The 18,035-nt window shown below is 38.4% G+C and overlaps 1 protein-coding gene across 7 annotated transcripts in view; it reads left to right on the forward strand.

The window, feature by feature from the left end:
• The window catches only part of enc (encore), a 1,357,661-nt gene that overhangs the window by 621,941 nt on the left and 717,685 nt on the right, over nt 1-18,035 (forward strand). For all 7 annotated transcript variants that reach the window (XM_067147181.2, XM_067147182.2, XM_067147187.2 and 4 more), the window contains one exon: nt 17,836-17,966. In XM_067147181.2, coding sequence (XP_067003282.2) covers nt 17,836-17,966 — 131 coding nt within the window. The remainder of the gene's footprint in view (nt 1-17,835; nt 17,967-18,035) is intronic.

Below are 18,035 nucleotides of genomic sequence, written 5' to 3' on the forward strand. Positions count from 1 at the left end.
AGATCCGGAGAGTACGCTGGCCACTGAAGCATCTGTACACCTCGTAGAGCCTGTTGGGAGATGCGAGCAGTGTGTGGGTGGGCATTATCCTGCTGAAACAGAGCATTGGGCAGCCCCTGAAGGTACGGGAGTGCCACCGGCCGCAGCACATGCTGCACGTAGCGGTGGGCATTTAACGTGCCTTGAATACGCACTAGAGGTGACGTGGAATCATATGCAATAGCGCCCCAAACCATGATGCCGCGTTGTCTAGCGGTAGGGCGCTCCACAGTTACTGCCGGATTTGACCTTTCTCCACACCGACGCCACACTCGTCTGCGGTGACTATCACTGATAGAACAGAAGCGTGACTCATTGGAGAACACGACGTTCCGCCATTTCCTCATCCAAGTCGCTCTAGCCCGGCACCATGCCAGGCGTGCACGTCTATGCTGTGGAGTCAATGGTAGTCTTCTGAGCGGACGCCGGGAGTGCAGGCCTCCTTCAACCAATCGACGGGAAATTGTTCTGGTCGATATTGGAACAGCCAGGGTGTCTTGCACATGCTGAAGAATGGCGGTTGACGTGGTGTGCGGGGCTGCCACCGCTTGGCGGCGGATGCGCCGATCCTCGCGTGCTGACGTCACTCGGGCTGCGCCTCGACCCCTCGCACATGCCACATGTCCCTGCGCCAACCATCTTCGCCACAGGCGCTGCACCGTGGACACATCCCTATGGGTATCAGCTGCGATTTGACGAAGCGACCAACCTGCCCTTCTCAGCCCGATCACCATACCCCTCGTAAAGTCGTCTGTCTGCTGGAAATGCCTCCGTTGACAGCGGCCTGGCATTCTTAGTTATACACGCGTCCTGTGGCACACGACAACACGTTGTGCAATGACTGTCGGCTGAGTAATCACGGTATGAGGTGGGCCATTCGCCAACGCCGTGTCCCATTTATCGTTCGCTACGTGCACAGCACAGCGGCGCATTTCACATCATGAGCATACCTCAGTGACGTCAGTCTACCCTGCAATTGGCATAAAGTTCTGACCACTCCTTCTTGGTGTTGCATTTGCTCTGTCAGTCAGTGTATTAGACTAACATATTCATATAATAAAATCAACATTTTCTGCCCTATCTTCACCGAAAAATAATGTTTAATTAAAAAAACATCAATTTTCAAAATGTCATAAAATTTCCAAAAATGTTATAATCTTGAAATTGTTTTCACCAAGTTGAAGTATTTAATTCATAGAGTGTTGTGAACTAGGATCTTCTAATTATCAGGAATAGAAAGGGAGCTATACATCATTTTTGACAAAAGTTTAAAAATAATTAATCATCCCTGTTAAAATTCTTATACTAATAACAATAATATTAATAATATTCACAGTATTAACAAAGTAGTAGTTTACAACATCCCCACATTTATTAGCTTTAATTTAATGTATCATTGAGTTTTCTATCTCAATTTTAAGGATATTTAAATTTATTTCATATGTGGGAAGGTGTGCAAAAAATTACATTCTAGAGAAACAGCACTGAAGTTTTAGAACTACGTTATGAACATAACCCACTTACTTGGGCACTTTAAAACTCGCCTGCTCCATAGGTTGGACCTTCATTTAGAAGTTTTTTGTCTTCTTTGAGTTTTCTTCTGCCTCTCAAGTACCGCCTCCTCTGCTTTTGTTCTGCAGTACTTTGATTTGCACCTGTGTGCAGCCGTACTGCATCAGCTTCAAGTACACCAGATGATGTGTACTTGCCAGGAGCAATTCCCATCCTCTCTCAATATTTCTATTTCCACTCTGTTTCCCCAGTTGAAATGGCAAACAGCATCCATCACTCCTAATTTTAAGGTCTCAAGGCCCACATGTCTCTTTAGGACACCGTCTCCATACCATGGCATTGAATGACTCATTATTATTTTGAGTCAATCCATGCAAGCACTTAGAAAGCATTTCTGGGTCGGTGAGTCGCTCATATATAGGCTTTACTGCTTGAAGAATATCAAAAGATAGGCCTGACTTGAATTTAAATTTTTCTATCTTATTATTTGCTTTAACTCGCTGATAAGAGCACCAGCTGTCAGTTCCTACAGGACACCTATGGTAGGTGGGACAGTCCTTTGTTGCTGTCAAGTGGTACAATGTGGCCCATATGCCGTTTGACATGGCGTGAATACTGCTTGTGTTGGAACGTAAAGCAATTGCAAAGTAATTTTGCATCTTATCGATGAGTGCCCCTGTCAGTTTACCCCTACCTCCCAGTTTCTTTTCCTGTGACGGTTTCCGAAGAGCTGTTCCCAACCGTTTTTGGTAATGTCCCACACATTCCATCTTTGTGATATCTTTTCCATTATATGGATCAGAATCTACCACAGCCTTGAAACTTTTGGAGTCCCCATCTCCATAAAAATGAATATATTGTAAGCCCCTATTCTCCTTGGATTGGCCAAATATTAATTTTGCACCTTCAGGCTCCATATTAGGAGATGAACCACCGTAGTTCTTTGCACACACTGCTGCATGGTCTGCCTGCCAGGAAAGGTACGCCGGTGATTTCTTATCATCTGCAGAATGTTTCCTACAACTTATGGTTATCACATCATGTTATAAAGAAAGGAGATCAGTCCAGCCTCTCCTTCACTGCAGCCACATCAAGCACTTTACCAGTGTCAACTGATATCGCAGAAACAACACCAGAGAGATGTATGTCCACGTTTCTGCCATGTTCCATCCACTGATACACCACACTCATATCCCCTCCTTACCTTCACTTTTTCTGCAGCACTTTTCATGCTTTCTTCTGCAACCACTTGAGTGACAGTAGAAATAGCTTTGACATGTTTATAATATGCTGGAGGTGAAGGGGGTGGGGGCAAGTTCATGATTGTAGAAAATTTCTTAGCTTCACTCTGTCCACAACCAATCTCTCTCATAGCATAAACTAACCTTCTATTCACTTCAACGAATTTACCCTGTCGTTTGGAAGTTGGAAAGATGGGGAATTCATAATCACAGTTGCTGCAGAACAATGCAAGGGACATTCCCCAACCAAATCTCAGATTTTCTAAGTTATTTACAGAAACTGTTTTTCAACTGAAGCAACTAGGGCAAGCTAATGCAGATAATATATTTGCAAAGCACTCTGTCAATAATGATATTGTAAACGTCACTAACACTATCCGATTCAATATTTACAGAAGAAAGTTTGGACTGAGAAGCACTAGAAAATGATGCCCTTTCATTAGGCCTACCTTCTGTCTCACTATTTACATTGACAGCACAATTAACGCTGACATTCACCTTACTATGTCGGTTTCCATGAAATTTTCGCTTTTTATTTCCTCCACATTGGCTTTTAGAACCCATTTTATGCACACACACAAAGAAACAAACACTTTTTAGTCACAATGTGAAAGACCACATGGCCAAAAGGAAGCTGACATATTTGTTTGTCTGTTCCCTAGCAATGGAATAAAAGTCTTTGGAATATACAAGTAATGCCATCTGTTGGTTAGAACTCAGGAGGCAAGCCGCACCAACGAGGTAAATTTGAATAAGAAAATCTGATGAGATGTTTACATGTAAGCAGGACACTGCAGCCACGCCCCTTATCACGCGCGCAAGAGACCATTTAAATCTTATTTTCGGATACTTACAGTTGGAATATATGTATGAATTATATCTCATTTTGAAGTAGAGACTTAGCTTTCATTTCCGGTGAAAAAACTAAAATGGCATTTTTGGGCGAAATAAGTGATTTCGAACGTTAATACATACCTTACATTGAATTTCTCATCTTGAATGGTTATCACATCATGTTATAAAGAAAGGAGATCAGTCCAGCCTCTCCTTCACTGTGATATTGTGATTGGAAAGATAGCGTTTTGTAAAGGAAGGGGATCGTTCTGGACTGAAGCCCAACTTTAATGAAATAAGCATAGTGGCGCTAGGTGTTTGTTGATTAACAGCGCACTACTCTCTTTTTTTATAATGTATGGTTTTGCGGTCATTTGACACTGTAACTGAATCATTATTGGATACTGAAGTATTTTATTTTTCATTGTACAGAACATATAAAACTACTTGTTTTATCATTCATTGATGGCTTGAGCACAAACACTTTCATACTAGGTAGTTCCAGTCGAGTGCTATCATTTTTTCCAGTAAACTCTGCGTAACCAGCAGGAAAGATGCCTATTAGGAAGAGTAAAATTGATGGTCTGATGAAACTGGTCGAGTATATACCTGATGAGTATCAGGAGTACTTCACGGAGTTGACTTATTGGCCTATTGTGAGAGAAGCAGATGACAATGAAGATGATTATATTAGAGGACACAGGCAATTTCGTCTTATTTCAGTAACTGTTCTTTATCCTGAGACTTAACAGGAATAGGCTGTATGGAAACATTGAGTAGTTAGATAATAAAGGAAGGTCATCAGTCCACAAGATGTAAAAAATCTATATAATGCATTCTGTATTTGATGGTAACGAGTTTTACATTTCTATTATGATAGTAAAAGTTGTAAACCTCTTTTATAAAGAAAGGTAATCAGTCCACAAGATTTAAAATATCTGTATAATTCAACTGCTGTTACCGAGGTAACGTGTTCGTGCCCCTTCCATAAACATTTTCGGACTGTCAAACTTGCCGTAGAAATTAGTATCCCTAGGCTTTCAGCCAATGAGCTTTCTACAGTTATTTCCTACGTGATTTGATGTCACATATTCTATATTAATATTCTCTATGTGTGAGTGGTAAGCCCATACTCCTTTAGACTTAATATGTATTTCATCAACTAAACATGTTATTGGTTTGTGGCTTCTGCTTCGTGCTGTCCTCTTCAGGAGGCAGTCTATACTTGTCGCACCCCTTTTCTCTTTCACTGGCCAATCAACGCACATCTACTTTGAGCGAACCTATCCATGTTTGTGAACTGAGATCAACCATAACTTCAAGTTCTGCAGCCATGGGGAGAGGACACGTCTAGTGTTCAAGGGGCATCCTAGCTTCGGCTTTTGTCATGGACCCTGGCTAAATACGGTTTTTCAGTGGGTGTTGTCACCCTCATAAATTTTATTTTATTTTAACAAAATTGTCCTCATCTTGTTAAGAATTCGTGGAGAATTATGCTTCTTCTACTGACCTCATCTACAGCTGGTGTGGAGTAACCCGTGCTAACATGGTTCTGGAAACAACTACACAGACTTAAGTTTTTTCGGTCTTGTTTGCTTTTGGAATTACATCTCGCCCGTGAACTTGACTTCTAAGGAAAATTTCCACATCAGCATTATTTTTCGAGTGTTAGGAGTGATACCTAGAAATTGCCTCCATGCTGTGAAATTATATCTTTCTTTCGCCTCAATTTTTATATGGATAATCAGGATTCCAATTTATTCTGTGTATTTTAATTGACTGTCTACGCCTGATGACTGTGACGAATTCCAGACTGTTCTCAATTCGTGTGGCGACTGGTTTAAGAAATGGAATCTTTCTCCCAATTTTAAGAAGTGCAATACAATCTCCTTTTCATTGCTAAAGCAAGGAATGGACACTGCATATACCATCCAGGGGAATATATTGCAATCGGCTTCTCAGGTAAGAGACCTAGGCGTTATAATAGACAGTAAACTAACCTTCTCTGCTCACATTCACTCCATAAAATCCCGTGCTGTGCGTACTCTAGGCATTCTTTACAGGTTTACTGAAATTAATGATATTAACGCCTTAAAATTATACTTTGTCTCGTATGTTCTCCCCATTATTGACTTTTGTTCCCCTATTTGGTGCTCATCTGATATCACAAACATATCTCAACTAAATAGTATTTTTAACTTTTTCACTTTCATTGTTAAGACTCGCAATCCTGTTTTTAAGAACAAAACTAAATCTGATATTATGAACTACCTGGGTATACTTGACCTGAGAAGCCGTTTACAGTTCTCTGATCTATGTTACCTTCACAAAATAATCAATGGCTACACCAAATGTAATTCTCTTCCAGCGTACTTCCCTATACACATTCCTCCCCGCCCTACACGCAACCGGCGCACCCATCATGTGTCCCATCCGCGCCCAACCTTACAACAACGCTCTATCTTCCACCGTCTCCCTACACTTGGTAATTCACTACCCGATATCGACATATTCACACCTTTCTCATCCTTCAAACAAAAAATTAAAAGATTCCTTTGAAGTCCTCTCCAGGTTTTCACTTTCTTCCGTCCCACCAACCCTTGACCTTTCTTCTTCCTAATTTCTGAAACCGACACTTGCCAGTTACCGTTGCCATTGTTGTCACATTATTACTGTTAAAATTGTTAATTATTGTTGTTACTTAATATTGTCGTTTATACCTTTGTTATCTTTTATACCTATTTAAACTTATTATTATTATTATTATTATTATTATTATTATTATTATTATTATTATTATTATTAGTGTAATTGGCCCTCCATAGGCTGTATCTAATAATTAAATAAATAAATAAATTTAAAAAAAATGACTGAAGGCATTATGTTAAATGATCTGCTTACAGCCAATTGTGGGTTTTTTACGTCACACTGACACAGATAGGCCTTATGGCGACGATGGGACAGGAAAGGTCTGGGAGTGGGTAGGAAACGGCCATGGCCCTAATTAAGGTACAGCCCCAGCATTTGCCTGGTGTGAGAATGGGGAAACCATGGAAAAGCATCTTCTGGGCTGCCGACAGTGGGGTTTCAACCTACTCTTTCCCGAATACTGGATACTGCTTACAATATAGTAATTATTTCAATCCACCTATTCAATACAAATTGGTTTTATGTTGCTAGTTCATAATATTACAACATGAATTTGCAGGGACATGTTTTGCTTTATTTACAAGCATCTTCAGCCTACACAATTGTCTCAAGGTTAAGACCATGTCGTATTTGGATTGTTTTTACAAAATATTTTGCTTGTGTATATGTCCATGTTTGGTAATAATATAGGAAATATGTACACATTAAAAGTATAACAATATGAATTATAATGTTGGATAGAAGTAACCCTTAAATACTAAAATACATTGACGTCCAAAACATAGTAACTACAATTTGAAAATTTGGCTAAAATTGTTTGCACAATGCTGTGGTTGATTTAAACAACCGTAATATGGCTTTAAATTTAAGTCATAAATAAGAACTGAAAGTTAAAATATATAAGAGTCAGTTTTTGTAAAACCGTTGAAATCTGGAACACAGTAACTTCCGATGTTAAGAATTCGGATAATAATTGCGATCTCAAATGTAAATATTTAAAAACAACTATGATTTGACTTCATGTGTCGGTAATATTCTAAATTTAAATCTTGGAACAGTTGGAGACTAGCTTCTAGAATTTACGAAGCTTGCTGCAGATTGGTGTTTTGATCAGTGAAGTATTAAAATAAATAGTTCTTGTTTATTGCGACATTGAATATCTGAAGGTAGCAGATTATATTAATGTAGTTGTAGTTAAAAGGAGTGGCTTCATTCAAGACTTGAATAGCTGTTTAGGTTTCTTTCGAGGTAATAGAATGATTGAAGCATCCCTTTGACTGCTGCTACAAAGTCTTGTGGTCTTTCTTACGTTACTGTGATTAATGTCTGTTAATGTAACGTAAGAAACGAAACTCTGAGCAGAAGCATGGAACTTCTAGAACACTAGTTGTTACCTAGAAGAGATGATCTAGGAAGCAAGATGCAGGGCACTACTGACTTTTGAACAAGTGCTCTGCTCCATTGTCTAGGACTGTCCACAGTTAGAGTTGATGGTGTGTCTTGGGAAGTATTAGTTTTGGAGACTATATCTGAATCTTCCAACTCTAGTGTTTATGCAATTAAGAGAATCCCATGTGGTCCACATGCTTAATTACGTGATCAATTCTTTCCATACTGTCAGATACTTCATGCTGTATGTCAGTAGTGCAATTTTTACCAGCTTGAAGGTTTTCCCTAGGGATGTACATTTAAACATCCAGTAATGAACCTATGTAAGTACAGTACATAAAACTTTTAGTGATACCTGGGCTCCCTGGTGCTGAATTGGTAGATCTCGGTTATCTTAGAGATTCGTATTGGCAACCTGTGAAACACAAAACTATGAATTGATTATGCATCGCCGTGAGACATCTGGCATACACTTTACATAGTAGTACTGTTGTTTACACAGCAAAGCCCTAATATAGAATTCATGCTAGGAACAACATTTGCATCGAGAAATGTTATATAATGTGTGTGTGACACAGTTGTTGGCTTAAGGTAATAAAGGTTTAGAAAATACGTATCGATCGATCATACTATCGATTCAATTCAGATTTCATTTCCATTCAGTTGGCAGTATTACCGGAACCGGGACAGCTCCTTACTCCTCACCCCCATAAACCTGTTATCAATAAAAGTTTCACGTACTGTATGTATGTATGTATGTATGTACGTACGTATGCTGCAGTACAAAATTAGTAGAATGATAAGAAACATACAGTTATTTATTTACAAAATACTATTTTGCCACTTTGAGGTTGTTTTTGTACATGTCATGTTTTTTAAGCATTTCCAGGGTTATTAAAATATATTTCCACCCATGGGGAGCGGAAGGAACTTTGTGACACTTTTTTTGTTTTATCACTGCATTACACTGCCCAAAAAAGGAACTACCACCATTATATGAAGAATCAAGTGTTTTTTTACTGTGTTTTAACACATTTTTTACTTCAAACTAGTCACAGTGATAGACTCCATTGCCACAGATATGCTTCCAAACACATTTCTGATATCCTGGTGATCCAGGTTGTCCCTCTCCTGCTTTAATGGCTTGTCTGAGTTGGTGGAAGTCTTCTGGTGCAATGACCTGATTTTGTACACATCTTTCCAGTAAATCCCATTCATGCTGTTTGGGGTTCTGGTCTGGACAGTCCATTCTCTGAATTACCACCTCTTGGAGAAAGTGATGACATGTCATGTTATATGGTTACGGGCATTGTCCTAAATCAGTATAAAGTTATCCTCAGTGAATGGTGCGAAGGGCACAACATGTATGCACACAAAGATAGCACTAAATATCTTGAAAATAGGCACTATCATAGGAACTATGTAAGTAAATGGGACATTATAAATAAGTGTTAACTTAAATGTAGATTTTAATTTGAATAATTTCATGGTTGGTCGGGACCTGCTCTATTGTATGTCTTACAAGTTTGGTTTTAACACAAATATATAGTTAAAACTTAACTTGTGACGTGTTGCCATCTTACAGACACTGGTGTCTGTGACACACTGCTCAGCTACGCTGCAGCTAGTCGCAACGCTCAGGAATCATACACAGCACATTTTCTAATGGGACACCCCTTTCTGTGACTTTTGGCCACTCAGTGTACATTTTCAACACAAAACAGATTACAGGTCAGCATCGCCCAGCTGTCAAGTATAGTAATAACTATGCAACCCGACTTTCAAGGACAGGGCAGCCTCATTCTTGCAAGGAGGGTGTTGCAGTGTTAATTCCGTAACGTAACACACAAAGAGAGAGAGAGAGAGAAACAAGAAAGTATTTATAGGCATAATAAATTAAGATAAGCAAACACATTCAAAATTATCTTTGCTGTATACAACTCTTAAGACTGCTAAATTAACTCTCACTAAATTTTCTATTATATTTGCAAAATAAAGCATAGACAATTTGTTGTACATCTGGTCCTTGGTTATTATACATTCACTAAAACAAAGTGCAACACTCTTGATCTATTCAAGCAAGCCACTAGCATTATTGGTAAGATATAAGATTTGTCCAAACAGCACGGGCAACTTCTTTAAAATCTGTTACATTGGTATCCTGCTGTAAAATCTTTTAAGGCAACTTCTTTTATTTAGAAGGGTGCTGATAGAGTTCAGTTTTATTTCTACTTAGCACACGAGGACGAAACGCAGGCAACCAGGAATGAGTTAGCTGGAACGTTTATAATGTCCAATAACGGACCATTATATTGGTATTATAAATTTACTCATTCAGGACAAATATTTCAAGTTCCCTATGAGAATCAACATCTGTATCATTTTTCCTTATTTCCGTTGTACGGAAGAAGAATCGGCACTTAATGTAATGAAATACTAATTTTTCCACAAGGTCATATCTGTGATCACTGCTGCAATCCTAGTGTGTGGTTCGGACAACTATAGAGTCTATGCTGTCCAAACATGCCAAAAATATATCACCCCATAAATTTTGTTCTGATCGCAATTTTTCCGAGACTACCTCTTCTACTTGCAATAGCAACCTAACAACACACGGTGAAGGATATGTCAAGTTTCGCAAGCCTTTCTTCGTGCCATAATCTTTAATGTGGGTAAATGTTGCCAGTGGAAGCTCAGGTGGCTGTTCACTACAAAGAGTGTGAGCACAGTGTAAGCAGTTAACATATTTGTAACTTTTTCTTAGTGTGTACGCCACCAAGTGAAACACTAATAAATTCTGTTTTGTGAGGTTTCCCTCGTAAGGAAGAGTTATTTCATTTTCGCAGTCCGTGAGTACAATTTTTTCTTTAATTTTGACCTCTGCTGAATCTTTAATTTCTTTATTCTTACGTTCACTTTCTATAGCCATTGCACAGATATGACTAACAAATGAAGTGAGCGGGAAATCTATCACTGACTCGTAATTTGTGGCCAAATTTAAGGCGAGTGGTGGGTATATACACAGACTGCAACATGTGTAAATGTAAAAAGTAGACAGTGGAAGGGTGATCGTCACAACTAAGGGAACACCAAATACCGAAATGGCGCTCCAAAGGATCTTGATTAAATTTTGCCATCAGGTCATGCCTAAATCCTCTGCTCTGCAAGTAGTTTGCCATTCCCAGAGTACTTTTCAAGGTTACTCTTAATGATTCCAAAGTTCTTGAAGATGCAAATGTGTTTCTCTGAGATGTAATGTTTTCTAAAAATTCAAGCAATATTTTGTCTAACAGAGAACCTTTATAAAGCCCTTTTACGGGCAATATGGAGTAAAGGTCATTTGCAAGATTAGTGATTTCTCGTGTGAAAATGTCTGTGTGTTCACAATCGCTGAATTCATTAGGCTTGATTTCTCCGAACAACTTAATTGCGTTGGCTACACTATTACTGAATAACTGAAAAGCTAACCTGGCGTTCATCCCCTGAAATGAGATTGGTCTATGAGGGAGGAACAACAACAACAGTCCACATATCCAACAGATTGGAGGTTGTGAAGTTGTACACCAGTATTTACAGTATATCTGGGCTCCTTACTGTCCAATTCTGGTGGTTCCAAAGATGAAATAAAGCGAAAAATTGAAATAGCAAAGGTAGCAGTGATCCGCCTGCGGAAGATCTGGAAAGATAATATCACCACCATCAATACAAAAAAAAAAAAAAAAAAAAAAAAAAAAAAAAAAAAAAAAAAAAAAAAAAAAAAAAGAGAGAGAGAAAATCTCGTTGAATATCTAGTCTTCTCAGTCTTCTTGTTAGCGCAGAGACGTGGACCATCCTCAATTGTGATCGAGAACAGATAGAAAGCTTTGAAATGTGGTGCTGGAAGAAAATGTTGCGGATTCCTTGGACAGCTCATCGCACGAACACATCAATCCCTAACCAACTTCAGATAATGTTCGTCTATCGCATAAGGTCTCCCAGTGGACTGTACGCTACTTTAGACATATAATGCGCCAAGATGGTAGTCTTCAAAAGTTTATTGTTGAGGGCAAAGTCCAGGGAACCAGACGAAGACGAGTACCAACACAATAGATTGACATGGTAAACGGCCCCTACAGAGTTCTCTCAGAGTAACCACATTGAAAGCTTTAGATAGGGAAGAATGGCAGAGTATGGTTCATCGGCTAGATGGCTGAATATTATGATAGTCATGACGCCTCAGTCATGAGGCAAAATGAATAATAATAATAATAATAATAATAATGTGAGAGAATGTTATCCTAGGACAACTTTGAAGACCAGCGAACTCAGGGGGGGGGGTTCGGGAGATGGTAGGTTCGAACCCCACTGTCGGCAGCCCTGAAAATGGTTTTCCGTGGTTTCCCATTTTCACACCAGGCAAATGCTGGGGCTGTACCTTAATTAAGGCCACGGCCGCTTCCTTCCCACTCCTAGCCCTTCCCTGTCCCATCGTCGCCATAAGACCTATCTGTGTCGGTGCGACGTAAAGCAACTAGCAAAAAAAAAAAAAAAAGAACTCAGGGGGGAGTGTTAATTTGATATAACCATCTATAAAAGTATTAATTCACCTCTTTGCCTTTATACAGCAAAAGAACGTTATTGTGGAAATAATTATGTATGCACTATATGCACAGAATCAGAAAATGTCCACACTCGCCTTTGATGATCTGCCAGAATTTCAATGGAGCATTTTATTTTATTGTTCTTCCCTGAAGTTTCTTAATTCATCCACGCCCTTTTATTACACTGAATTCCATCACACGCAAAACCAGTTACTTTCACCCCAGCTTGTTCCAATTGAATTATGACCTGAATTATTATTTCTGACAATAGTTCTCCAGGAGTTGCGTTCTTGCTAGCATACACTGCTACAGGCTGGATCCAGAAGGGACAAACATAAATATAAGCGTGTGATTGGCGAGGACGTTCTTTTTATCGTAGGGAATTTCATCTCCTAAATCAACAAATCAGTCAACTGCCAGTGTAGTTGTATTAAATCTAATGTCTTCTCTCAATTTCACTTCATCAAAAATCTCCATACCTAGTCGCTTGTTTGAATAAAAATAATTGCACTCACGGCATTTCCATTAATACCATAATTACCTTTTAACCCATTGCAGAGTCGTCTCAAATGAGCTTCGGTAGGAAGAGGAAGTAACTCATACTTCAAACAATGTCTGTAAACCTTAGGAGATTTGATTTTCAAAAGCAAACTACCTAATATAAATTCATTAGAATAGCACATACGTTTTGGGCTGGTGGTATATTTTTTTGCGCGTTGTGTCCACAATTATCTTTTGTTTCTTGCGAAGGAACTTAAGACTGTCTTCAGCTTCACTTGACGCATTGACTTTATTTGCAATCTGCTTTAATTTAGCTCTGCATGACTAATTTTTTTTTGGTTCTAAGTAAATTCCTACTAAGGTTTGTAACCTGTCTCCTGAAATTTAGAATAGTTCTGGAAGCCTCAACGTTACTATCAGCTGCTTTACAGGGCAAACTCAGACCAGGTTCCTTTATTTTTACATTATTGTCACTATAATCGAACCTCCCTTCTGCGGATACCATCGGTTCCGTGGAAAAATGTCCGTTACGAAAGGTGTCCGCTAAAACAAGTTTGTAAAAATAATCGAACATTTTAACGGCAAAGAATATCCACCGTAAATATAAGCATACATATCTTTATTTTAACTATTCTAAGTAATTTCTGTGTTAGTATTTCATAGAGAGTTATTATAAGTGATTTTACATCATTTACAAACATTACAACTTCGTGAAGTAATTGTGAAGCTTCGTCAGTGTAAATTTTGCACATGTTTTCTTTTCTTTTCCTTCTCAAGTTGACTACCTGAGCTCGACCTTATCAGAGACAATCAGAGTTATGAATAGAATGATGCAAGAAGGGAAGAAAATCCCCAGATAACTTGTGAGTCGACAAGACTCTGGCAGCATTTCTGGGCAATTAGAATTCTCGGAATAGGCCTATACACCACTAGGTAGAACTGAATTCCGATGTATCTTCTCTCCCCTTGCACTCGAAATGGTACAAACATTCAAAAAGGATTTTCTTATGTCTGAAGAATGGTTTTAAAAGAAAGGATGACATGTGGTCCGGCGTATTACATTGCCCTGCAACGTTTAAAGTGTCCGCTTAAGTCAAGTGGACGGGACAAATGGCGATGTCCGCTGTCCGAAGTTCGAGGTTTCCGCTTAAATGAGGCCAATTTAACACTTGACTTATGTAAAATAAAATCGGTTCCGAGGAAAACTGTCCGTATAGTGAGGTGTCCGCTGAATAAGGGTGTCCGTTAGGGCAGGTTCGACTGTATAAAGTATTTTAGATGTCGAGGGAAAATTTAGTTCATTACATTTAAGCTACTACTATTAATATTGTCATTGCCAACATGTTCTTCGAGTAACTCTCATTTTAATGGGGGTTGTCGAATTTTCAGAGACCTGCTTAAATAGGACGGTAAATTAGGAAAAATGCGAGGGACAGCTCCTGGATTTAAGCTCCACCTTATTCTTGGAATTTCAACTGTTTCCTCATTAATAATAAACGAGTCTCCCTTTATTATAAGATCTTCCAAAAAATGACACTCCCGATTCCCAGACTTACGTGTAAGCTGCATGTCCTTAATCAAAATCTCTTTGTTTGCAAATGAGGTGTCTACCTCGGTGGAAAATGGTACACTAAAATACATTATTGTCAAGCACTAAATATTAAATTAACAAGAGAAGAAAATTTTCCTATAATACAATATTACACAATTTACGCTAACAATGTTTTCTATTAAACACACAGCTCATCCTTAATAAATTTATATTGTTTACAAAATTCTACTTATAATATCTCCTGTACTACTTACAAATATAGTCAACTGATATACGGTATGTGGAATTACTTCAAATGATACTATACGACCGGTAAAAGATTAATATTTACATTGCATTTATTTATTTACTATTTTTTAAAAAAAATTTTTACCCGTTCTGGAACCTAAGTAGCATAACAACCTGCTGCGTCTTAACCAGAGCCCCTTTTGCCACCACTTTTCAGAGTTCCTGAAGGGCCTTCACAGCTACCGTAGTGGTCCCAGGGCCCTCGAAGTCCCCACTGTACTTCACCCCTACAGGCAGTCCCCTACTTTGGCTGTCCAAACTCCTTAGATCAGGGGATGGAATTAATTTATTCACACACCTTTTTTTATTTACAATAAACTGCACTGGTCGAATGCCCTCTTAACACTTCATTTATTTTCTGTGTTGCTGTTTATTCTCTTCTTGAATATCTGTACAGATTTTGGAAAAGGATCAAACACTACCCCTGGTAAACTGTTCCACTCCTTCACACCCTTCCCAATGAATGAAAATTAACCCCAATCGCTTCTGCTAAAACTCCTTCTAATTTTATATTTGTGGTCAGTCCTGCCGATATAATTATTTTCCAACTGAAGCCTCTCACGGATTTCTCCCCATGCTTCTTCTCTTGTATAGGCTCTATATAATTCTATAAGTCTAGTTTTCTCCCTTCTCTTACTTAAAGTTTCCCACCCAAGTTCCTTTAACATTTCTGAAACACTACTCTTTCTCCTGAAATCCCCTGTTACAAATCTTGCTGCTTTCCTCTGCACACTATCTATTTCTTTTATTAGGTATTCTTGGTGAGGATCCCAAACACTGTTTGCATATTCCAATAATGGCCGAACCATACTCAAGTAACTTTTTTTCTTTTCATTCTTTGTTGCATCCTTTAAGTAGCTTCATTATGACATGTAACGATTTGTATGCTTTCCCAACAATGTCATCAACATGACCCTTCCAGTGCAAATTACTTTCAAATCTCACACCTAAGTAATTGCACTTGCCATCTTTTGGGATAACTAACTCATCCAAAGTATATTCACATTCAGTTTTAAAGCTCCTGTTTGTAAAAGTTGTAACAGTTGATTTGCCTCCATTAACCTTCATATTATTTTCTTCAACCCATTCTTGGATACTTTCAAGGTCCCTTTGTAATTCTGAACAATCCTCAATGTTGTTTATTTCCCTATAAACAATTGTGTTATCTTCATACAATCTCATTTTTGATGTTATATTGTTCCCTAAATCATTTGCGTATATTAAGAAAAGTAACGGACCGATTATACTACCCTGTGCAATTCCCTTCCAAACTTTCTCTTCCTGAGATATATTATTTCGTACTTTGACTTCCTGAACCCTTGAATTTAGAAATGTTTTTATCCAACGTGTAACCCTTACGTCCAATCCTATTCCCTCCGAGTTCTTTAATAATATTCCATGATCCACTCTATCAAAGGCTTTGGAAAGATCTATGGCTATGCAATCTAACTGACCTCCTGAATCCAATTGATGTGATATGTCCTGCTGAAATCCCACCAGTTGTGCCTCACAAGAAAATTTCTTTCTAAATCCATACTGGCTCCTCATGAACCAATTTTTATCATCACATATCCCTCTGATGTACTTCGATATTAAACTCTCCAGTATTTTACAAACTATACTGGTCAGGTTGATTGGTCTGTAGTTCTCTGGTTTCCTTTTATCACCCTTTCCTTTATAAATTGGTATTATTATAGATTCCTTCCATTCCTTTGGTATTACACTATTATTTATGACATAGTCAAAGAGAAATTTTAAATAAGGCACTATGTACCACCCCATTTTCATTAATACCTCCCCAGTAATTTGATCACTTCCTGCTGCTTTTCCTTGCTGAAGCAGTTGGATTTCTCTGAAAATATCTTCATTTGTGAATGAGAAGCTTCTTGTTTCCGTCTGTCTCTCTCCCTCTCTGTTTTCTGTTTCAGTTTCCAACTCTTGACAATCATCTCTGAATCTCTACATTCCCTACTAAATAGGTTTGCTTTCTCGGTATCTGTTAAATAGTGTTCACCCCCTTCTCCCACCATTGTAGGAATTTGGATTCCTTTTCCTTTTTGATTTCTGATATATGAATACAGCTTTTTCCATTTCCCTTTGTGGTCATTACCCTCTTGAAGTATGCCATTCATATAATTCTCTTTTGCTTCCTTTTTCACTCTATTCAGTTCCCTCATTAGCTGTTTACTAGTTTCTCTACTCTCCCTACCCTCTTTGATTTTCCTGTTTACTATTCTACATTTTCTTTTTAATTTTCTTATTTCCCTTGTATAATAAACAGGGTCTGAGGTCATTTTACCCTTCTTAACAGGTACAAATCTCTTCTCTCCTTCCCAAATGATTCCTTTAAATTTAGGCCAAAGTGTATCCACATTACTCCCTTCACTTATCCAACAACTGAATTGTGATTTAAGGTAATTCCCAAATTCGTCAATTTTAGTTTTTCTGTACAATTTCTTGTCTTGTGTAACCCTCTTATTAAGCCTTTTTGGCACGAGTCCTACATCCATTATTACAGCCTTATGGTCTCCTATTCCTTCAATTACCTCAGTTTTATCAACAATTTCCCATGGTTTAACCAAGAATACATCTAGTAAGTTATTGAGACGAGTCGGTTCTTGTACTACTTGTGTAAATCCTCCCTCCCAAATTAACTTATTTGGGATCGCTCTTGCCCACTGAGAGAAATTCTCCACATTTTCAGGTGGAGAGAAGAAATATTTACCTTCACCTGACCTGTAAGCAGAACAACACCCCAGAACAAAGCACGGCGGCATTTTGACACACACTATAATCCAAAATATAGTTATTACACTCAAAAAATCACTCCCGCTACAAGTAAAAACGCGTACACCCAGTATAAACAATGCCAACTTTTCACCCAAAGCGATCGTTGAGCTACAGTGGCAAATCTCCACACTGTAGACACTAGTTTCTCCATTACTGTAACGGGAAGAGAGTCGAAGTGCTCTCACTTCCTTTTTCTATTCGCTATGCCCAAGTTAGTGAGATGATCAGTTGACATTTATCAGTGCTTTTTTTTTTACAAGAGACCCATGCCAATAGATTATTTGGCATAAGAGACCTATTTATAGAAAAAATTCTAGCATTTGGCTATATCTTTAAAATCTGTGGTAGATGAGGGAAATGTGATCACAGTATAATTATTATTTTGTTGTTGTTGTTATTAATATTTCATCAGTTTAATGTATTATATATATTGAGTGGAATTTTATTTACCTGCTATTAGGATGGAGTTGGGGACTCTCTCCACGATTCATCACGCCGTAGTAGTCAGGAAGAGCTTCGGTGGCCTGGAGATGTACAGCCTTGGAGCAGCTCTGACAGTGATACATCTGGTTTGCGGTCTGGGCAACTCAGGTACTATCCTTAGTTGTAATGATTGCAAACTTCAGTGTTTCTGTAAGTGTGGTTATAAAGTAAAATCTA

Source organism: Anabrus simplex, chromosome 5 (assembly GCF_040414725.1).
Source record: "Anabrus simplex isolate iqAnaSimp1 chromosome 5, ASM4041472v1, whole genome shotgun sequence".
Lineage (NCBI taxonomy): Eukaryota > Metazoa > Arthropoda > Insecta > Orthoptera > Tettigoniidae > Anabrus > Anabrus simplex.